Consider the following 23,896-nt stretch of genomic DNA (forward strand, 5'->3'; position numbering starts at 1 on the left):
AAACCAACTACACTTCAATAAAATTAAAAGAAATTTCATCAAGGAATAAAGAGATATTAAAAAAATTATTCTCACCTGACAAATGAAGCAGCTTTGCCAGTGTCTTCATCAATGGCTTGATAGGTTCCCAGGATGTAATTGATCAACTGGTTTCTTCTTATGCCTTTTTGGACAGTAAATGTCTTGGAAGAAGGACGGAATGTAATTCCTTCCCTCACATTTATTACTTGAACTATGAGTGGGGTTGACTGGACTCGATATTGAGAGATTACGGAATGGTGAAATTGAGCTTTGTTTTTGACGGCGATACCAAGTTGCATGCTTTGTACTTGTTCATAATCTAGAGACTAGAGTAAAAATAAAAATAGAAAGAAAGAAGTGTCACAAAAATATGATCAAGTAAGAGGACCAGAGAACTCTATGTTATGTGCTATGAATGACTCCTTTATTTCTATGAATGAATCCTTTATTTCTATACAGCAAAACGGTTTCACAGATGATTGTAATGCTCTGATGAGGGTCCTTCAGAATTCTTCGCTTATGAAACTTCAGTTTGGTGACTGATACTTAGGAAGCACAGTTATCTCTTTTAAGACTAACAAAACACCTTTACAGTTTCTTTAGGCTGTGTGATGCAGTGGAAAGAATTCCAAATTTGTTGTTGTTGCTTGGTTTGAATCCTGGTCCTGCTACTTAATAGCTGTGTGACTCAGGGCACAATATTTAACATCTTTGATCGTCAACTATTTACTTCTGAAAAAGAAAAAAAACCTCTTACCTCATCAGATTGTTGTAAGGACTGAACAAATTACAACCCACAATACATTCCTGTAAATGGTAGCTACATCCACTCACAGAATAGTGAATTCTGTGCAGTGGATATAGTGGATTCATGTGCAGTAATCTCTTTCCTGACTTAAAAAAATTCAGAAATGGCAAATTATCTTACTAAACTTGGTTGGCACATAGGCTTCTGTAAAGCCTTGAGAGGGTGTCCCACCAGCTCTTCATAGAACCATTTTCACCTGGTCTTATGTGTTCACTATTTGTTTGACTCTTACATTGAAGTGGCAAAAGTCAAGGCCAGGGATATCCCAGGATAGCTTGTTTCATTCACTAGTAAATTTTCTAAGGGTGATGGGATAAGGAAATGTTCATTTTGGTTACATTGGAGTATAACTGAAAATAAGGTATGAGATCTAGATTTGAGTTTTAATTTGGCAGTGACTGGTTTTGTGGGACTCAAGTGTTTCCTAGTGGAGAGGAAGAGAAAGCTGCTCAAACTGGTCATTATAATGTAAGGGCTAAGTGACAAAAGAGATGGTAGAGTCTCTATGTGAAGGCAAGTGAAGACTTGTACTTGAGAAAAATCAGGAAAGGCTTCCTAGAGGTTTTCGTGTGAGCATTTCAGGGTGAGAAGGAGTCATTCAGGCAGAGTAAATGCCAGATTTAGCAGAAGGTGATAGAGAGCTGGTGATCGTGAGAGGCCTGGGGTACAACTCTGGGGGGTTGAAGGTCATCCCCAAGGCCAGCAGGTGGTCATCAACCCTGGCTGCACATTAGAACCCCCTGAGGAGCTGCTCAGCCTTCTCTGAAGACAAACTGGACCAACCGCTCCTGTGTTCCCACAGGCTAGGAGGAGCTGCAGGGGACTCAACGGGACAATCTTAACTGAGGGCCATTTTCACAGCCAATGAGAACAAGGAAAGTTTTTAAGGGAGAATAATTGGTCCAAACTGGTTTTCAGAAAAATGTGGTAGAAGAGAATGAAGGGGGGGTAGACTCAGGAGGTGGGGGTGGGGAAGTGTACCAGAAGGAATTACCAGGCCCCACCGGCCATAGGAAGGAAGGCCAGGGCAGACTATAAATATGGTTTCTAGGGCAGAGTTTGATGTCTGGCTCTAGGTGGTGAGAAGATGCCACAATTGAAAGATAAGGCCCAGGTTTCTAGTTTGGGAGACTGGGAGATACCAATACAGAAGACTGGGAACATCTGGTCCCAGGTATTCTTGGGAGTTTATAACAAAACCTTGCAACTGAGGAGGGCTGTAGCTCACTCTCTGAAAAGCAGAATAATAGGAACTCTTATGGGGCTTCCAGCAATCCGGAATTGCAGCAATCGCCCTGTTAAGGGAATATTACAGGTCTGTCATTCTGCTGGACTCACGGAATTAAAGAGAGAAGCTCATATAGTCCAATGTCCTATGCCAAGGAATGTCCTAAAACAGTGGTAATATTTTTCTAGTCTATACAATAGCCAAACATAAATAGGTTTATGTTATTTCAGATGAAGAGTCTGCTGTAACCAAGCCTGTTAAATGGAAGTTTTACTCAATTGTTTATTTTGCAAACTTAGTTTATATATTCCCGTTTTCTAGAAAAAGTTGCAGTCTTTCCCTTCTGAGGACTGTAGCTAATCCATTTAAAGTAAGTTGACAAGTTCGCAAGCCACTATTCCATGTATTCTTGTCTGTTCCTGAGTTTAAGTCAGGAAATGTTTTACTTTCTTGTGCTTAAAACAGGCACACTGATAAATATATGTCTATTAGTGTGTTTGTGTTTCTGTAAAAAGGATGATAGTTTGGAAGGATTTATTAATTGATTTATTAATCAACGTGTTAAGAAAAGTCTCCTTAGGAAATGGGGCTGTGTTTTCAAAATTCTCTCTACTTTTGTGTGTTTTTTACATTTTCTGTAGAGAAATGGTATTATTATTTGTAAGTGAATAAAGTTTATTTATGACAGTTTTGGCTAACATAAAGTAACAGTTTTGGTTAATACAGAATGTTTTTCCCACTGAAAGGAAATCAGACCTTACCTTAACTACTTTCAGGATACCTTCGTTAGTTCTGGGATCAGTTTGTATTTCAAACCAATTCCCTTCATTTCCAGAGGTAAAGAAGAACTCTGCAAGCCAATTATCAGTGAACTCTTCATCCAAATCTATTACTTGAAATCGAAGCAACTCAGAACTTAAAGTGTTTTCTTCAATACGTGCTAAATACTAAAAAAATAAAAAAGGCAGAATTTAAGTTTCAATGTCAGGTTTTATCTGAAAAATTATATTCATTCTGAATAGCATTAATCATTAATTCTCAAATTATGTATTGCCTTTTTGCTGGTTCCTGAATTCTTATTTCTATAATAGCTTATTTTAAAAGAAAAGTGCAGAGAATGTAACTAAAAGTCAGCAAGCCAGCAAATCCTGAATTATGGTGGTAAGGTATAACATAATATATATATATAATTATGTTTTAAATAATTATTTTTCAAGGAATAAAAGGCACACCTGTGATTCTCTGAATGTTGGGAAATTGTCGTTGACATCTTTCACTTTAATGCTACATTCACACTGAGCTGATAGTCCTTCTCCATCTTTGTCTGCACCACTCACAACCAGGCGATAGCTGCTAACTTGCTAAATTTGGAGGAAAAAATAAAGAAAAATGATTAATCTCTAGTGTCATGGATACGAATGACAACTACTTGCTTCCTATGGGAAGGAAGTGAAAATATTTAAATTCATGGTTCATTCTCTAGAAGGACTGCATGCACTTTTACTGTCCACCATAGATGAGGCATGTGGAACACATGCCCCACATTGGGGAAAGTCTTTACGGGGCTGATACAAGTTTTCTCTTTTGTGAGCTTCTTAGGGCAGGAAGGTGCACTAAGAGCAAAAATGGACAATGAGGATGGTACTCTGTTTATCTGAGGGAAGCTCCTTTATAGAGCTTCCTTGCTGGTCTGTTCAGAAAATCATTTATGTAAAAGTAATACAGAGTCTGATGGGGTCTTGTGTGTTGTTGGAGATGTGTTGGTAGGACAATGGAGAAGAGAGGGTAAGGGGATTCTTTTTTCTTTTTCCCTTGTGGCTGCTCCATGTAATTTATGGGACCTTAGTTTCCTAACCAAGGATTGAATCCGGGTTGCTCAGCAGAGAGAGCATGAAGCCCTACCACTGGACCATCAGGTCATTCCTGGGGATTCTCTAGTGTTCTAAAAACAGGAGTAACATGGAAAGAAGTCAGGAGAAAAAGCACGGCATCAGAGATGGCTTTATTCCAGATACAAATTTCTCCCTAGGAAATTTCCTTTTCCTCCATCACATGAGGGATTAGCCCCAGTTCAGTCTCTGCCTGTGGATACAATGCCTTCTCTTATTCCCTCAGTTTAACTTCCATGGATATGGGATACTCATTTGTTGAGGTACAATCGATTGTGCAGGTCTCAGACACACAGCCCACCCCAGCAAAAGCACAGTAGAATGCAAGGAGCTTCCCTTGATTGGGTCAGTTGAATCCAGGGAACCCCTCTTCCTTCCCTCTTTCATTCTTAGGTAGAAGGGAGTCATCTCTCTTGGGTTTCTTACAACTAAATCCTGAGTTATTGAGTGCTCCCAAGTGCCTTGCTTTACCTCTCGATCAAGTGAATTGGTCAAAGTGCGGACTTCCCCTGTGTGTCTGCTTAGGAGGAACATGGGTGTGCTTGCAGGTTCCTGAGAGATGATTTTGAAGGCAATTTTAGAGTTCAAGTGGTTTGGTTCATCTGCATCTGTGGCATTTAGGATCATCACCAGTGAGTCTAGGAGTACAGAAGTTCATTAAAGACAATATAAAGATTGACATTATATTCACATTAAATATTCAACACAATTTCAATTTGATCTTTGTGTTTTAAGATCTTAAAACTATCTGTATGCTAAAAAACTACATGTCACATGCAATATCTCTTACCCAGTCAGGTGACTGAATCAGGTGACCCTTGCTGCCTCCCATAAAAATCCTCCACTTCTCACTAAGCCTTGGTTGGTTGTGTTGAGCTTGAGACTGTTTCCTCTTCATTTTTTTGCCCTTGCTGAATGGCTTCCCTTCTCGCTTTCCCCCCAATTATCCATGTAAGGAGTGTGTCTCTGTCTCTTATAATCTAAGAAAGCCCAGCTGATGCATCTGGGTTGTCTAAAGCTACCTCTTCACCTTTGTGACTAGAATAAGCTTTGACTTGATAACACAACCACAACCTAGATATACAATGGCAGTGGATGAGTAGCTCAATCACAAATATTAGCAAGGGAGACCCAGACTGTCTTCATGAATTTTTCTACAAAACTGCTGATGAAACTAAGAGAATAAATTAGCTTGTAAAAATGATGTACTATAAATGATGCTTGTATCTGAAAGTTAAACAAAAAAAATTAAAAGTGGTATTTACTGCAGAAGACTTACTTGAAGCACTATTTTCTTCAATTTCACCCTGGAATATGCTTTGTGAAAATACTGGAGCATTGTCATTTATATCTAAAATTTTGACTGTTAGTATAAGTGGTTTTTCTACGTCTTGTCCTAGGGCATTGAGAGCACGACATGTAATCTAGAAAAGGAGAGGACATGTTAATGAATGTTCTACAACATCAGCTTGCTTATTATTAAAACTTGTCGAGATAAGGCCTCTCCTAGCATATATAGTACTTTTGTGCAAAGAGGAAAAATATTTTTCCCAAAGAGGAGACAAAGTAGGAAAGTGTCTACTCTGGGTAGACTAGTTGGCCAAGTTTCCCCTTCTTGGGGGCTGGTACTGTGTCTCCTAGTACCCAGAAGGTCTTGGCCAGAAGCATGCTGGAGTTCAGTGTTTATACACCCTCCTGGGTTGTTCCTTCAGGGGCACAACCTTCAGAAGCTCTTTGTTTTATTTTTTTACTTTTACGCTGCACATTGCAGCCTGTGGGATTTTAGTTTCCCAACCCGGAGTTGAACCTGCGATCCCTGCAGTGGAAGCCCAGAGTCCTGATCACTGGATCATTAGGGAAGTCCAAGGAAGGCTCTTTGTTATTTGATGGCGAATGGATTCATGCACTGATATCCTTCTAGATTAACCTTCTAAAGTCACTGCCACAAGGGAAAGGGTGGCTGATATCAAGGACACACTTACCTGGAAGCTTGGGGTTACTTCTCGATCAACTATGGCCGTTATGTTAATTTCTCCAGTGTTTTTGTCAATGACAAAGATTCCAAAGGGGGGCTGATCAATTCCTATTCCAGAGATTCGGTAGGTAATTTTCTGGGTTGCTTGGCAGTCTGAAGTAATCTGCAGCCCAAAATACCCAAAATGTTAAGGTGATCATCACTCAGGCCTCTTCCTTCCCCCCTGTCCTCCACACTTTCAAGTCATCTGTTCATTTTATTCATGCTTTCTGACACTGTGTTGTTTATTTTTTGCCTTGATAGCCTGGAAAATCCCATGGACGGAGGAGCCTGGTGGGCTGCAGTCCATGGGGTCGCTGAGAGTCGGACACAACTGAGCGACTTCTGTTTCACTTTTCACTTTCATGCATTGGAGAAGGAAACGGCAACCCACTCCAGTGTTCTTGCCTGGGAGAACCCCAGGGACTGGGGAGCCTGCTGGGCTGCCGTCTATGGGGTCGCACAGAGTCAGACACGACTGAAGTGACTTAGCAGCAGTAGCAGCAGCAGCTACTAGGAATATGAAATAAATTCAAATTGTTTCCTCTGTTGGCCAGTATGGACCAATGTGCATTAACCTTTCCAGCTTTAGAATATTTGCCCAGATTGTGGTCACCATAGTGATGTTAAAAGGTTGAGAGAAAGTCAAGGACACCTAATGTTGACAAGGCTATTACTGAATGCCTCCTTGCTTAGCAGATAACACACACACAAAAAATGACATTTAGTTTTAAATAGGAGGAGCTGGAGAAAAAATGGAAGGGAATAATATACTAAGTATTAAAAATATTAGAATGAATTGCTTTTATTATTATTAATCTTTAAATTTTTAATAGGGAAAATTTCAAATATAAAGTTAGAAGGTATAATGAACCTGATATATCTCATCACCCAACTTCAACAGTTCTGAATACATGGCCAATCCAATGTTGACTCTCAACCATCTTTAATTGTCTTATTGCTGTATATTGGTTTGCTATGATCAAATCTACTTTTTTATTTTTATCTAGGAATAGAGTTGCTTTGTTTTAAGAGTGTGGTTGTTTGCATTGAGGAAGCTGTCAGAATGTTGTTGTGGACATCTGTGGCTGTCAATATCCACTCAGCTCAGCTGTTGCAGAGCAACATTGGGGGCTTATTGATACAAGCGTGTGGAGAAGTCACTATGGCTGGGAGACATTTAAGCTTTAAATAGGAAGAGTTTGTGAGGACTTCTTGAGAGTGTTCAGTCTGGGCAAGGCAACTCTTAGCTGATCTAAATGCCTCTCTGAAGACCTTGGGGCATTCGCTCCTGCCTGGGCAAGGCATCTTTTGCCTGGCAGTGGTGAAAACTCTAATCTTGCCTGCCACTACCTCTGTTCCGTAGCAACGTGCTCTAGTGATAAGGGACTTTTGCTTTTGCACTGGTAGCCAGACATCAGCTTGTGATTGACTCAACTGACTCTCCTGAGAACCAACTGGTAGAAAGGTCCACTTTAACTTAATCTGGACTCTATTCCTTTAACCTCTCTTGCCTGGAACAATACTGTGATTAATCTACACTTGATTAGGAGTATGGTATTTTGTGGTTTATTGAGAGACATTATCCTATATGTTTTTGGCTTGTGAAATTGTTTTAACTCCTGCAGTGAACCCATGTTAAATAAATTATTGGTAAAGACAGTCACATTCTCTGAGGATAATTTGCTGCCCCAAACAAAGAACTTATCCATATACATTTTTCTATTCGTTTGCTAGAATCTGAATCCCAAAAGGCATATCCATTGAATATATTGAAATGGCTCTTAATTATTTTTAATTACTCTGGAAGCTGTAACTCCTTCATCTTTCTATTTTATATTGATATTATTAATACTATTATTATTGTATTTTTTGTGTTGTTGAAAATACCAGGTTATTTGTTCTATGGACTCCTCAATTTGTATTTTGCTAACTGGAATTTCCGCATTATTCTAATTTACACCTAGTGCATTTTTTGTCAAAACTCACATTGCTTCTGCTTATAAGACTTACTTTGGCAATTGGATTTCTGTACGAGTTGTCTTCTCCTTCTCTGCAGGGTCTTGCGAATTTCACCCACTCACGTTTGTATCTCCTTTTGCCTTGTTGTATTGCTGTCTCATATTCTTCGTATTGTCCTTTTGTCTTATTCAAAAAGGGGTTACATTTTATTATGCACATTGTTGGAAATATTTGCTTTAAATTTTGCTTTTTTGAGTATTAATTACAGACACCTAGGTTGAGGAGTCTCCTATGTTTCAAGATATTTAAGATGGTTAAATACCCAATTTTCTCTCTCTTACACTATCATGCAAAGAAGAAACAGTAAATAACTAAAACAGCTACAGAGCTATATGATTTTTTAATATTAGCATTTAATCATATTTTATATTTCCTATATATATTACACAACATCTGACTGTTCTGGGCACATGATACTGGTTTAATGAAATCCTGTTGATATTTTTAAGATAAGACGAACGAATGCATGAGGTAAATTACAAAAATGACATCGATTCATGCTTGTATTTAAGTATTACTAGGTTAGTTGTTAGAATTGTATTTTCACAATTAAATTATTTAGTAACTGAAAATATTAAATAAATATTTATTTTTCCTGAGTACAATTTTTTAACTAAACTATTTTAATTGCAAAAAACTTTTTCATACTTTACCTGTATTCTCAATTCTCCATGAACCAACAGAACCACCTGTAGACATTTAAATAAAGTCAAATTAAACATGAATTCCTCAAATAAGTAATTACATAAGATAATAATTCTGATTTTTACATTCTGCTGTTCATATTGTAGTTGTTTCTGTTTCAGGAGGGAAGGAACACAGGTATACCTATGGCTGACTCATGTTGATGTGTGGCAGAAACCAGCACAACATTGTAAAACCGTTATCCTCCAATTGAAAATAATAAAAACAGGAAAGAAGTAGATTTGGACAAGCAGTATTCAAAGAGCAAAAAAAATAGTCTTCATGTAAACAGTTCCATCAGTTGTTAATCTGATTATAGAATTTTAATGATGTTCAGGAGAATCTATTGGACTTTTCAACATTCTAACAATTGTTGAACAACCAGACATTTCTTACCTGTCTGCTCTATAAACACTTACCAGGAGCTGTGGCAGCTACTGCTTTGGGAAACAATGATGAGCACTATTATAATAAGCTTCAGAAAGTACCACAGGAGGTTATTAAAAGCCATGACCTACTCTACTGACTTGGCAATGCTGTTTTCGTTAGTTGCAATTCCAGGGTAAGGCATTTTCTTAGTCATGTAAGAGTTGAGAGACTGGAAAGGACCTAGTCTAATTTAGAGAATGAAATGTGAAAGATGGGGATGTGCTATTCCAATCACAAGCACTGTTTGCTATGGAATGTGGATTTGTGCATCTCTGCTCTACTAGTTCAATTTAAATTTGAGTTTAATTTTCCTACTGATCTAAAAGAAATAAAGATAAGATGAAGCCAGGCCAGGCTAGGTCTTCACCTTCTCAAGAGTATATAGGACCTTCATCTGTGTGATTTTCAGTGTTGTTTTCTACCTGGAATGCATTCTTCTTACCTTCACACACTTGAATACTGTATTACTCATCCCTGAAGATCGTGAAGTCTCCATGAAACTGTCCTTACTGATGTCTCCTTTTCTAAGTTTGCAAAACACATATTCTGTACTGTGCAATTTAGCCCATAATGGTTTACCGTGATTTATTATTTCTTATGGTTTTATGTACATTATATGGTGTTGAGCCAAGAGAATTGCAAACTTTCCAAATCGGTGCTTCTATATTATTATTATTGTTTTTTGCAATCCTTACAATACTGATCCCTTAGCAGATGTTTAAAAACTGTTTTCTGACTCACTGACTCACTGATTTGAAGACAATCTGGAAGGGGAAAGATTATGAAAAATAAATCAGGACAAAAGAAATTGTTTTATGTGTCAGATGCTGTTCATAGAGCTTTATGTTTACTATCTCACTTAACACAGTAGCCATCTGAAGGATGCTGTAGTCCCTCTCTCAGGGATGAAGAAAAGGAGAACACTCATGAGAAAATGAGTAGTTTGCCCCAACTAACAGGCCTCGGATTTGAATCTCTGCAGCCTGACTCTAAAGTGTGCACATCACCACTACACTAGATTCTTAAGTCAGTGTAGATAAATATAAAATAAAAACGAGTCATAAAAACAAAGTTTTGTGGTAGTCAATTTAGATTTCTTCCTGGCAAAGGCTGCAGTTAATCCTGAAACAATGTAGATTTATCACATCGCTTATTTTGGAAGGCTATAATAAAGAGGCAAGTCCCAGTCTGAACCAAAGGAAAAATGATATCAGACGTAGGATGCGAGGACCCTTCCATTCTAAACATTTCAGTAAAATCTATTTCAAAGGATGTTTGTTAAAATTGTCACGGAAAAGAACCGTGACTTGTGGTTATAACAAGTCTGAAAATGATTTAAGAGCATTGCCGCTCTTTTTTAAACAGTATCATGAGTTACTTGGGGGCTTCCCAGGTGGCGCTAGTGGTAAAGAATCTGCCTGCCAATGCAGGAGACAAGAGACGTAGGGTAGGTTCGAACCCTGGGTTGGGAAGATCCCCTGAGGAAGGAAATGGCAACCCACTTCAGTATCCTTGCCTGGAAAGTTCCATGGACAGAGGAGCCCAGTGGGCTGCAGTCCATGGAGTCGCAGAGAGGCAGACATGACTGAGTACATATTCACACATGCATTATGTGGGAGAAAAGGCCAGGGCAATGTAGTCATCGTACACCTCTCTCAGTTCCTAAGAACAACTCAGCCACACATGAGGGGAGGGATGGACCAGGTATGATCCCTTTTACAGGAAAACTGGAGTCATCCTGAAAATATGAATCACGTTTGTACTAGCCCTGTGGAGAATGATTCTTCTAATAGACATTAAGATTTCTGTTTTTCTGGGAAGTGAAGGAAGGACAAACCCTAAACTGGGGAAAACAAGCATTGCAGACAGGTGTTTCTTACTTGTTAAGTCATTTCTTTGACTCAGAACCCTTAAAGAAGCTGCTCGGCCAAACCTTTACTCTTTCCCATCCTCTCTTTCAAAGTCAGACCACCAGGAATGTTTTCCAATTTTAAGAAATATTGTGAAAATATAATCTTTGTTGTGTTTTTAGGAATATGGGGACGGTTGCTAAGAACACTTTTGAATAATGCAGTGCTTTTAAAATATGTATTTAGACACATAGTCATAGCTTCACATTATTCCCAAGTATTTTTTAAAAAATGTTACTATTTGAGTTAATTAGTACTTACATGCAGCTACTTAGTTGTTTTAGTGTCATTGTTCGTATAATTGTTTTGAATATCTAATAAATATTTCAATAGCTTCTGGACAATGTAAATCAATTAAGTTGTCTTTTTTGTGGCCTAGAGTCTAGAAAATAGCAGTGTGGAGAAAACACTCTGTATCTTGTGAATTTATTTTTCTTTCTTCCCTGTGTTCCCTGGTTATGGTTTTATAATTTTGACTGTATGATTTATAAAGCAGCGACATGGTCTAAATGCCTTGGTATACATAAGAATTAGAAATGTTTTATTAAAAGCAAATAAGATTTTTAAGTTAATAAAAAGCATGTGACATAAAGTGGCTTGATATTCATGTGCCCTGTTTGCTAACTAAAATGTATGTAGTTATATCATTAAGATTCCTATTGAGTATGGTAGGTTTGTAATAAATATATTTTGAGGATGTGGGTGACTGGATTTTTAAAAATCTTATATAATAACAATTGCTTTTTACTGAGTTTGGCTAAGGTTTTGTTTAGAGTAATCTGAAACTTCAGCATGGGGAAGGAAGGTCAGACTGTTTGAGTATGCATTGGTTTCAGGAACCTAGTTCTAGCCAGCATAAGGCATGGCCATTTTTCTCTGCATGGGATAAGATCACACTCACTCCTCTCTGGGAAATTTGCAGAAAGAGCTGGGTAATTCAAAGGAATCATTACAAATTTTCAACTTGATTTTTAAAATTAATAATTATTTTTGAAAAGTTCTTGAAATATATGTATATATATAGGTTGGTGATACTATTTTTATAATTGGTTAGATGCAAGATTATGTGTCAGATTAAAGAGGTCAAAAGATATGTATTGACTTTTTGAAATTAAGATTTAAAAAATCCAGAAGTATTTTAATAAGCTTCGTGTTTATCAAGGAAAATTCCTTAATTGAATGAAAATGGCTTATATTTAATTACTTAAGAAGTATTTAATTTAGGAGAGTTCAACACTTTAATAACTGATGTTTAGAGTAAATTCAATTTAGAAAATTAAGCCCTTTTTCAGGAGCTCATTTTAAGTACTGTGTAAGACACAGTTTCTTCCCAGGTAGCTCAGTGGTAAAGAATCTGCCAGCCAATGCAGGAGATGTAAGAGATGTGGGTTCAATCCCTGGGTTGGGAAGATCCTCTGGAGAAGGAAATGGCAACCCACTCCAATATTCTTGCCTGGGAAATCCTATGGATAGAGGAGCCTTGTGGGCCATAGTCCATGGGGTCACAAAGAGTCAGACACAACCTAGTCACTAAACAACAGGAACAAAGGTGCAGTTAAGTGTAGAAATACAAAACTGGACATTGGATCCTGAATCCCTCAATTAAAATCCTAGTCTCCTCATGTACTAGCTGAAAAACTTGGGAACATTATTTAATTTTTCAGTTTCCTCATCTATAAAATAGGTATAATAATTCTAACTTGATAGATTTGTTGTGAGGATTAAATGAATTAACAGGTCTAAAACACATAGATGAACCCTAGCCTACAGTAACTGCTTAATAAGTGTTAATTACCTCTGTTTGGACTTAAAAAAGATGTAAAAGAGCCACTGTGATATGATCTTTTATTATTGTTACTCATGTCAAGGCACATAGAACTCATTCTTGAGCCTCAGAAAGAGATAAGAACCTGTGTTCCACTGTCCAGTTGTGTGATTTGCCCCCTATGCAGCTCCAGGGGACATTGTTCACAGTGTAGTTTATGTGAATATGCTTTCTGGAATTGTGCAGTGAACAGCCTGGTCAACTGTGCAGCGGTCATACAAGGAAAATGTGCACATTACATGGATTCAATTATTCATAGTGTAATTATGGATAGTAACCAGTTGCCTATGTAATTCTTGTAATGGACTTCATAAAGCAAGCTGTCTCCTTGGTGGTTTAGTTGCCAAGTCGTGCCTGACTCTTGCCCTAATTCTCGTAATGAACTTCACAAAGCAAACCCTCTCCTTAGGCTATCAGATTGACTCTCAACTGGAAAGGAAGAGCCAAAGGCTAAGAGGTTTATGAGAAGCATCATGGACACCAAGTCTTCCAGTTCTAAATGAAAACCGGTTTCGAGTATTAAGCAACTGGGAGTGGTAATTGGTGGAAGTAAATAATTACATCTTTCCTAAGGTTTGCCCATCAGTCAGGGCTGGCTGGAATCGCTTGGCAAGGTTATTCTGATTTTAGAATTTTAACTGTTGGAGAGGTTCAGGAGGAAATTAATTTTTATGTATTTACCAGCATTGGAAATTGAATTGCTTCATCAATGAAGAGAAGGAAGGATATGTCGAAGATTTTCCTTCTGTTAAAAATCTGGGCCACTTAGCATACAATTCTTTTCTTAACAATTTGCTTTCTGGATGTTCTGTGAAGAAAGTGGTTGAAGGGTGTTCTGCTGTATTTGGGGCTTCCCTCATAGCTCAGTCAGTAAAGAATCTGCCTGCAATGTAGGAAACTCTGGTTCGATCCCTGGGTGGGAAAGATCCTCTGGAGAAAGAAATGGCAACCCACTCCAGTCTTCTTGCCTGGAGATCATGGACAGAGGAGCCTGGCAGGCTACAGTCCATGGTATCCCAAGAGTCGGACACGACTTAGCGACTAAATCACCACCACTGCTGTATTTAGAACACATTCTAACTCAGAACTTGGTATTTAAACTTTTCTTTTTTTTCCAGCATGAACACTATTAACTTGTTTAAAACATCCTGCTTTAAACATCTTTGGATTTCAAATGCCTGTATTAGTTTTGTAATGAGTAAATCTTTACATCATAATACTGTACCATGAAATTAAATGGCTTATTGTCCAGATGCTATAGGAGTGTTATTTGACAGACCATGTTTCAGATTTAATGGACTTTTGTAATACTGACCAGTAGTCTCCTTTGAAGACAAACATTGTTTTGAAAAGTTTAAATCTTTGAAGACAAGTATTTTTCAATCACAAAACCTTTCCCCAAAATGTTTACTTGGTATTGTGTAAAACAGATCAAGCAAACATGGGAAACAGATAAGTGTTAAATTTTACAACAGGCTGGTGTTCCTCACACAGTCCCCTCTCAATGAATCTAGAAGACTAAACAGTTAAAATTTGGGGTAATGCTCCAAGTTTAAAATTTTGTTATTTCCCTACACGCACTATCATAATTATTTAAAATTCAGGTTTAATTTTTTTCTGTCAGTTTTCAAAAAATTAATCTCATAACTGTTTTTGATATGCCCTTTCACTCAGGAAAAATGTAGGTTCTTTCTTGACATTAAAACTGATGTTGGTAGTCGTTTAAAATAGGAAGGCAGAATATTAAGGTGTTATCAAGTTTCATCTTTATTACTAAAATATTACAAATAATAGGAAGTAGAGTCTTACAAAGCACTTTATATTTTCCAGAACACTTTTTTGCATTCATTGCTGTTTTATTTTTACTATTGTCATTCTCATTAGTCAGGGGGATATGATTATTCTTATTTGACAGCTGAGGAAGCAGAACCTGGAGTGAGTCAGTGGTACAGGCATAGATTGAAGTCAGTGACTTAGCTATTATGTATTACCTCTCTAGGCAACCTTTGTATGGTCATAGGTTGGTGGAATTAACTCAAAACCTTCAAACAGGTCTTCCAACTTTTATACCCCACCCTTCAATAACAAAAGATGTACAGTCCAACTCCACAATGCTTTTGAGAACATTGTTCTTTTCCCATCACCACACCATTTCGAAATTCTGGGTGGCTCCCCACTTCTAAAAGGATTTCACTACCCTTCACAGAATGCACTTTTCTGTCTGACCCTCATCTGCCATCCTAACTCACATCTGGGTTCTCCAACACAGCCAAACTAGTGTGTCCCTTTCCCCTAGGCAAGCGCTGTTGTTGTGCCTGCCTTTGCTCACGCTGGGCTGACAACGAAATACATGTCCCCATGGCCCATCTATGTTTATCAGAGAGCAGCCCGAATCTCTCCTGGTCCATGGAGCCTGGTTTGCCTACCTCACTTTTTTTTTTTTAAATTTTCTTTGATGTGGACTGTTTTCTAAATCTTTATTGAATTTGTTACAATACTGTTTCTGTACTTTTTATGTTTTGGTTTTTTGGCCCCAAGTCATGTAGGATCTTAGCTCCCCAACTTGGGATTGAACCCACACCCCCATCATTGGAAGGCAAAGTCTTAACCACTGGACCACCAGGGAAGTCCCTGCCTAGCTCACTTCTGACTGACACTGCCTTCCACTAATGGGATTAAGAGTAGACCAGCCCTGTCCAGTTGAAATAAAGTAACGAATGTGAATCACATATCGAATTGTAAATTTTTTAATATTCACATTAAAAAAGGTTAAAAAGGTGAAATTAATTTTTTCAATGTACCCAAAGTACGTTGAATACCCAAGTATTTTAATGTACCCAAAATACTGTCATTTCAATATATAGTTGACATAAAGATTATTGATGACATATTTTATGTTCTTTTTTGGGCTTCCCCTGTGGCTCAGTGGTAAAGAATCTGCCTGCAGTTCAGGAGACACAGGAGACACATGTTCAATTCCTGGGTCGAGAAGATCCCCTGGAGGAAGGCATGGCAATCCACTCCAGTATTCTTGCATGGAGAGGAGCCTGGCAGGCTGCAGAGCCTGGCAGGCTGCAGTCCATAGGGTCGCAAAGAGTTGGATGCAATTGAGCACATATGCATGCATGTTCTTTTTTTTCATACAGAGTCTTCAAAATAAAATGTATACTTTACGCTTAACAGCACATCTCAATACAGATCAACCACTTTTCGTGTGGTTAATAGCCACATGTGGCTAGTGGCTACCGTATTGGACAGAGCAGTTCTAGACCACTTAGTTTAATAATTATATATGATGCTATATTGTTGTGTAAATAACTTGTGTGTTTTTGTATATGAGCCTGTAAAATTTTCCTGAGGGAGCTTGCCCCATGACTAGCATTATAGAGGCACTGTGGTGGGGGTTATAGTTTAGAGAGGCCTCAATCATTCATTTACCCATTCTTTTTTGAACAACTGTGTGTCCACTGTAAGGTAGATATTATGGTAGGTGTTGGGGATGCAAAGAGGAATAAAACAGCCCTCTGTGTAAGGATCTTATAGCCACTCCAGAACCAGAAGGGTAACTGAGAGGGGTACACGTCAGAGAAGGGAAAGAAACTCCCCTAAGCGTGTGGCAGTCCGATTCTGCAACAACACTATTCCAGCATTCCCTGCCGCATATCCCCTAGCTTCCCAGGCTGGTCCTTGGTCGGGACACACGGCTTATCAGGCTACCTGCAGTTCCTTTAGTTCAGAAATGACCATCTGGAAAGGCGGGGAAGTCATACAACTGCCAGATTGCTCTTTACAACATTCTTGGGTCAATTAAATTCATCAGATTGCCATTCATTAGTTACACTGTCATAATAGAAACAGAGTCGAACAGGAGGGTGTGATACCAATTTTCTGCCTGACCATTGTCATGACAGAGAAGGCTAAGAAACACTGGGTAACAGGCGGTCTGTTCTAATTTTAAGCATATTTAAATATGCTTAAATATGCTTAAATATCTAAATTTAAGCATATCTAATTTTAAGCATATTTAATTTAAGCATATTTAATTTTAAGCATATTTAATTTTTAGAAAGTTCTTTGGTGAGCTCTGTCTCCCTGTAACTTCTTGAAGTCCAATTATCTCGATTTTTTTAGATGAGGACGTGAGGCAAACTCATGCTTAGGCCAACCCAACTTATTGTTGATAAAATGAGGAATTAGTATTAGGGATTTAAAAAATATTCATTATGGTATATTTCACTATTTTTATATCTATGTGGAACTGATTGTGACCAGTTTTTTTCTTCATTAAAACAGCACAGTTAAAGAGCACACTAGTCTGTAACATCCAGTCTAGTTCTTTGCTCTCCAGATTCCACTACTCTTTTATCTAATATTATAGAAAACTTTCCCAGTCAGTAAAAGTTCTACTTTTCTGGAAAACTGGCTCATAAAATATTTTTTTCTCCCTAAAGATTAGATATCTTTTGCACATAATGGCTGAACATAAACATGCTTTTCTTAATAACCCTCCCAGCATCTCCAAAATCAAACATTGCTTTGATTTTAATTCAATGGTCTTAGACTAGTTAAAAACATGTCAGGTATCAAGACCAGGCATGTACAATTCTTAGCCATGTGCTTAAGAGATATATATAACCTTGGGAACTAGACCTCGTTCTCTTTTATGTGTTTTCCTTTGTGTACTAGAATAAAAGCATGACTTTAAAGAAAGTGAAGATACTGTGGAAAATAAAGGTGCAATCAGGATTAATTAGTTCACCAACTAAATATGCTAAATGGCGACTTTCAAATTCGTTTCTATCTGGCTTAGTTTTCCATGTGAAAATACAGCACTAAAATAAAAAGCAAAAAAAGGGGGAAATTGGTAATCTTTGCAGTTTCATTTTAAAATGTTTATTTCCACTGAACTCTTTTTAGAATTTATAATAGGGATTCAGCAATCAAATTAATATTTTCTAACAAGGAGGGAAAGAGGGAAAGTTTGCAGTTATTAGGGAAAAAAAAAAAAGAACTTACCATTAAAATGGCCAGAGCCCCTGTGGTTCTGAAAGGGAGCCAAGCCATGGTTTCTGATTTCCCTGGTGAACGAAGGGAGCTGCCGCTTTAGTCCTTCCAACCGTCGGCATACGTTGTCTCAGGAAAGCCTTTTCTCAGCCTCTCTCCTGTCTTCGGGAGTCTGCAGATGGCCTGTTATGCAGAGCCTCCCCGCCCTAAACCAAGGATTGGTCTCACCAGAAACGCTTGCATCACTTTTGCTCCCAGGTAAAAACTTAGACACACCTCAATTCCTGAAGCAATAAAATCCTTTGTTGGAAGCTGAAAGAGAAGTTCACAGGCTAAAAACCAGTTCTAATAGGAAGGTACCAGATGAATAATAAATTAATCATAGTGTGGAAGGGCAAAAGCTAGCCTTGACTACACTGTAAAAGGACCTAGTTGGCTGGCTCTCATGGTGCCAATTAAAACTGAAAAGTAAAACAAAACATTCAAAATTCCCCCAATCTAACTTGTGGAAGAGCACGTATTTTTAGCTTAAGTATGTGTGAGTAGATTTAAAGTTGAGCAAAATATATTTGGGGGCTTCCCAGGTGGCACAGTGCTAAAGAATCTGTCTGCCAGTGCAGGAGACGTTGGTTCGATCCCTGAGTTGGAAAGATCTCCTGGAGAAGGAAATGGCAATCCACTCCAGTATTCTTGCCTGAAACATTCCATGAACAGAGGAGCTTAGTGGGCGACAGTCCATGGGGATCTCAAAGTGTTAGACACAACTGGGCAATTGAGCACACACACGCAAAATATATTTTAGGTTTTAAGCAATATATACATTTTTTGAAAGAAACTGCAGATCTGAAGAAGAAAATCATCACATCAAGCAGTTATTAATAATAGGTTTTGAGTGAAAACAATTAGAAATAAAATTAGACTAAACACAAATGGTGCCTTGGGTATTTGAAATCTATAAACCGTGTGTTGCAAAATCAGGTATCTGATAATACTCAGTTGACATCTTTCTGCTGTATTTCTTTTCATTTATAAATTAAAAAAAATGTAGTTTGCAGGGACTTCCCTGGTGGCCCAGTGGTTAAGAATCCACCTCCTGGTGCAGGGGACGTGGGTTCGATCCTAGGTCGGAGAACTAAGATCCCACATGCTGTGGTGCAGCTAAACTTGTGTGCTACTCCTACTGAAGCCTTTGTGCTTTCAGCATTCCAGGTTTTTTTAAAGGTTTGGTAGAAGAACAATATTATCTTTATAAGTATTTATGCATCAGGTTTTGGAAGCTTTTTAGTTTCAGAAAAACCATTTAATGAGAGTATTTCAGACAGAAAGGACTTCATAGTCAAGGAGTTGGGAAAAAACACCTTATAGGGGAGATGTTGTGCATTAGGGGGTTTTGTGTGTGTATTTGTAAAAATTTTGGTAAAGTACATGTAATAAAATTTACTATTTTAACTATTTTCAAGTTACAGCTGAGTGACATTAAAGGTATTCACATTGTTGTACAGCCATCACTACCACCCATTTCCAGAAAAAAATCTTGATTTTGTGATAAAGTTTTTGTAAATAAAGTTTTATTGGAACACAGCCACTCCCATTTGTTTATGTGTTGTAAATGGCTGCCTTTGTGGTGAAAGGGCCAAGTTGAGGGGAGTTGAGAATTGGACAGAGACTGTATGGCTGCAAAGCCAAAACTATTCAATACTGACTTATAGGAAATGGGCTTCTTTGGTGGCTCAGACAGTAAAGAATCTGCCTTCAAGGCAGGAAACTCAGGTTTGATCCTGGGTTGGGAAGATCCCCTGGAGAAAGTAATGGCAATCCACTCCAGTATTCTTGCCTGGAAAACCCCATGGACAGAGGATCCTGGTGGGTATATCATGGGGTCACAAAGAGTCAGGCACAACTTAGTGACTGAAGTTCCACCACCAATTTATAAGAAATGTTGGCTTTATTTATTTACTTTCAGAAAACACTTGATGACTGATGACTAACATTGTATACCTTAAATAGCATTTGTGGCAAATCTGTTGGGTGTTGATGCTAATGGAGGAATAATTAATGAATCGTTTAAACTTAAAAACTTGGAAATTTTCCAAAGATCAGGTTTGATATCCTTTGTAGAAGTCCCTCTGAGTTTCATAATGTGCATTTTATTCACTTTTTGATTGGAATCATAAAGTGAACAAATACTGAATCCTTTCTAACATGGAAAGACCGAAGCACAAGGCAAAGTCTTTCTTGAATTAGGAAGTGGTTTCTCCATGACAGGACTAGCTAACAAATTTAGGAGCATAGAAGCTGAGATGAGCTTTATTGAACTTATTCCTGATTTGTGTAATGCAGAATTCAGCAATTGAAATGTTGGTTACTTGTGAATTTAGCATCTGAATTTGTTTAACATTGGTGAGAGCTTTGGGTTTAGATGTATGTGTACTGGGGCCATTTTCTTATAAGATAATGAAAAGAAATGCATATGGGTAAAGTAGAATGGACTGCCATAATATACTAGAACTTATTTTTGAATGAAGTGATTATGAATGTATTTAACTTTTTTCATTATGATTGTATACATTTAAAAAAATTTTTAAAAGAGAGCTTATTAGCTTTACAATTAGAAAAGAAAGTTCTTTAAAAATAAAATGAGCACAGAAAGTCTTTATGTATAACATTCTAAACTTTGGGGTAGGGAAAAAGAGAAGAAATGAACTTCAGTTGCTTCCTTTTCTATAATATCTTGCAATTTCTTCAAAGCAGAGTTAGTGGAGGATGAAGAAGCTTGTTATACTACAGTTCATGGGGTTGCAAAGAGTCAGACATTACTTAGAAAACGGTTATTCTGCTAAAGACAGAAGAGATTTTAAAATGATAGCAGTGAATTATGATATTCCTAGGAATACCCATAAATTGCATTGTGGACAAAATTCTAGATATGGCTCATCTTTTTTCCTCCTGATTTGCCTTTCTTAAAATTCTAGTTCTTTGACAATTTTAATTAATTAGGCTTAAAAATATTAATTATCACTTTGCTCTTTCCTCACCTAAACACAGGTTAAGGATTTAACTGGTACTTCCTTTTTGTATTTTGAAATACCAGTAATTAAATTCTTGGTTGGGTGGTGAAAATAGAGTATGGGCAGCCTTGTAGGAGAGTTATATATCATACATAGCCTGATGCAGGCTAAGTTAAGGAGAGTTGTGGAAAGGAAGGACAGATCCCATTGTCCACTGGTAGGCAGACAGGACTCCCCTAATCTTCTAGGCGCTCTAGATAATGCTTTAAGCTAGCACTTCTTTTTCTTTGCAGGACTGGGGAGCTCAATAAGGTAATAAAACATCCTGGTATTGGGGCCACATTTACAAGGCAACAGGAAGGGAGACTGAGGTTACCCCTGCTGGGTAGTGCCTTTGCCTTCTGGACTCAGCGTGTTTTCACTTGCTAATTTGTTTGTTTTTGTTTGTGAAAAGGAAAGAAGGGAGGATTTTCCAGTGGTTTCTGTTGAGAGATTATGTTATTACCCTCCAGATAATGGCTGTGGAAACATAAGCCCCAACTTGAAGCTAGCTTTTACTCAAGAAGCTGAAATGAAAATGAGGATCATAACAATAATAATCATAATCATGGAAAAGAAGCTTCATTGTACGTGTGTATTGTGCTTCATTTGATGCATCGTATTAAAAATATAAGAATGGAACAATAGATACTTCATAGGTTAAAGAAGAAACTGTTCTTCAGTCTGCTGAAAACTGAACGTGAAATAAGAAGTGAAGCAATAGGTATGAGTGTTTATTTAAGTGGCAGTGGCTTCAGAGGTTCCCATGATGTCCCCAGTGTTCCTAATTTCCTACAGTAGTTCTGTTTTTCATCAAGTAGAGAATCTTAATAAGACTGCCTTCACTGTCAAGCCTTTATTGGTTTTTGCTTGATATGACTGGAAATGTATATAATGTATCTAACATGTCAGACATCACTACTTTTTGATATTGATATTCTTGAATGTCCACCAATTCATGAATTAAAGTATGGGTTCCACAAATTATGCATTAACAAAATGTTACACACATCCCAAAATGGCCTGTCACCATAGTGATGCATCACTTTTTGTTATTCAAGATAATGGGAATCATGCACTTCCATTAAGATCATCACTTGAAGGCATCCAGAAATGTCAGAGAACATCATAATCGTGCATTTGGAGAGAACAGCCTACAACTGTAAAAATCAGTGAAAATAGAGCTTTGATCTAATTTTCTATTAGATGGTATGCAACATGGTCACCATGGTTCTGTGATTCCTGGAATTATTTTTTTCAAAAGATTTGTGTAATTTTTATCATATACTGATTCAAACCCAAACTTCAGAAGAGTAAATACAGGTGAACGTGCATTTAAAAATTTTCACTTATGTTGTGGACCAGGGTCCACTTCTTTTGGCTTTGTTTAGTCTGATTAGGCAATTGCTTATTTGTGGAAATATTTCTGTTAGGTAATAAAGAGTGAGAAGGGAGGAATTTTCCAAATGAACCTCATGTTCACTTCAACAGTTTCTTTAGAAAAAACTTTTCTTTGGTTCTTGTGTTTGAGTGAGTGAAAGTCACTCAGTCATGTCCAACTCTTTGCGACTCCATGTACTATACAGTCCATAAAATTCTCTAGGCCAGAATACTGGAGTGGGTAGCTTTCCCTCCTCCAGGGGATCTTTCCAACTCAGGGATCGAACCCAGGTCTCCCACATTGCAGGGGGATTCATAACCAGCTGAGCCACAAAGGAAGTCCAAGAATACTGGAGTGGGCAGCCTATCCCTTCTCCAGTGGATCTTCCCAATCCAGGAATCGAACCGGCGTCTCCTGCATTGCAGGCAGATTCTTTACCAACTGAGCTATCATAGAAGCCATAAGGTGGAATCTACTTATAAGACCTATGTTTGAATTCATCCCACACTTGCCAGATTCCTGGAATCTCTCAAGATAGCTTAGGCAAGGGGCCTAGGACTCAGTTCCTGTTTCTTTCTCGCCTCTCACCCAATCTGCCTCTCAGTCAGCAACCTGACTGCTATTTTTAAAAGGATTGCAGCTTGCAGTGTACTTGGAAGAGAATCTAAACCGCCTGTTGTGGCTTCCAGGGAACTGCCTGGTTCATTCCTTGTATTCCTCTCCAGCCACATCACAAACTCCCTTCTTCCCACATGCACCTTCTTTTGTTCTTAGAAAATCATCAACTCTTTTCCTGTCTCAGGTCATCACTCAGTTTCTCTCCTGCCTGATTGGCTACTTCTCATTCATCAGGTGGTGGCTTCTGAGGCCTTCTCAGAGGGGTCCTTTCTTCCTCCTCTGTAACATGGGCCTGCTCATCTCCATTATTTTATCCATTGTCCCAATTTGCCTCCTGTATAGGGCATAATGGGGCTTCTCAGATGGCTCATTGGTAAAGAATCTGCCTGCCAATGTAGAAGACACAAGAGATGCCAGTTTGATCCCTGGGTAGGGAATATTACCTGGAGCAGGAAATGTCAACTCACTCCAGTATTCTTGCTTTGACAATTTCTTGGACAGAGGAGCCTGGCAGGCTATAGACCATGGGGTCACAAAGAGTCAAACATGACTGAGTGGCTGAGTGCACACATGCCCACACACACGGGGGTCAGTATCATGTGTCCATTGTTATTTCTTAGTTGAAATACTTATATGACCTTTCTCCACTTGTCTTTGTGCTCTATCAGGAGGGATCATGTCTGTTTCACTTAATAGCATATTCCCAGCACTTTGCAGGGTGAGTCAATGAACATATCTTTAACAATTTTGTGCAAGTATGTCTGCTAGATCAAAAGGCACATATACTTCAGATTTTTAATAGCTCATCATCCCAGAAGGCTCTGTGAATTTATGTTCCCACTGATAGTGTAAGAAATTGTCTCTCCTCTTCCCCCTCCCCCTGAGACATAACATTTATTGTAGGTAATCGTTTTCTACTTCTTTTATGAGAAAATAGTACTGGTATAAAAAATATATTTTAGTTCTACTAAGAGATTTTAGCTTTAAATCTCCTAGTAGAGCTAAACTCTCTCTTA

At 38.1% G+C, this 23,896-nt stretch overlaps 1 protein-coding gene across 1 annotated transcript in view; it reads right to left on the reverse strand.

Moving 5' to 3' along the window:
* Positions 1 to 18,067, reverse strand: part of DSG3 (desmoglein 3) — a 31,561-nt gene extending 13,494 nt beyond the window's left edge. Inside the window, exons 1-9 of the mRNA XM_043443823.1 lie at positions 17,847 to 18,067; positions 8,636 to 8,671; positions 7,974 to 8,105; positions 5,929 to 6,084; positions 5,226 to 5,370; positions 4,418 to 4,584; positions 3,290 to 3,418; positions 2,819 to 3,004; positions 76 to 347 (exon numbers count right to left, since the gene is read on the reverse strand). Of these exons, the coding sequence (XP_043299758.1) occupies positions 76 to 347; positions 2,819 to 3,004; positions 3,290 to 3,418; positions 4,418 to 4,584; positions 5,226 to 5,370; positions 5,929 to 6,084; positions 7,974 to 8,105; positions 8,636 to 8,671; positions 17,847 to 17,894 (1,271 nt within the window). The 5' untranslated portion in view covers positions 17,895 to 18,067. The remainder of the gene's footprint in view (positions 1 to 75; positions 348 to 2,818; positions 3,005 to 3,289; positions 3,419 to 4,417; positions 4,585 to 5,225; positions 5,371 to 5,928; positions 6,085 to 7,973; positions 8,106 to 8,635; positions 8,672 to 17,846) is intronic.
* Positions 18,068 to 23,896: the final 5,829 nt, after the last annotated feature.

Source organism: Cervus canadensis, chromosome 23 (genome assembly GCF_019320065.1).
Source record: "Cervus canadensis isolate Bull #8, Minnesota chromosome 23, ASM1932006v1, whole genome shotgun sequence".
NCBI lineage: Eukaryota > Metazoa > Chordata > Mammalia > Artiodactyla > Cervidae > Cervus > Cervus canadensis.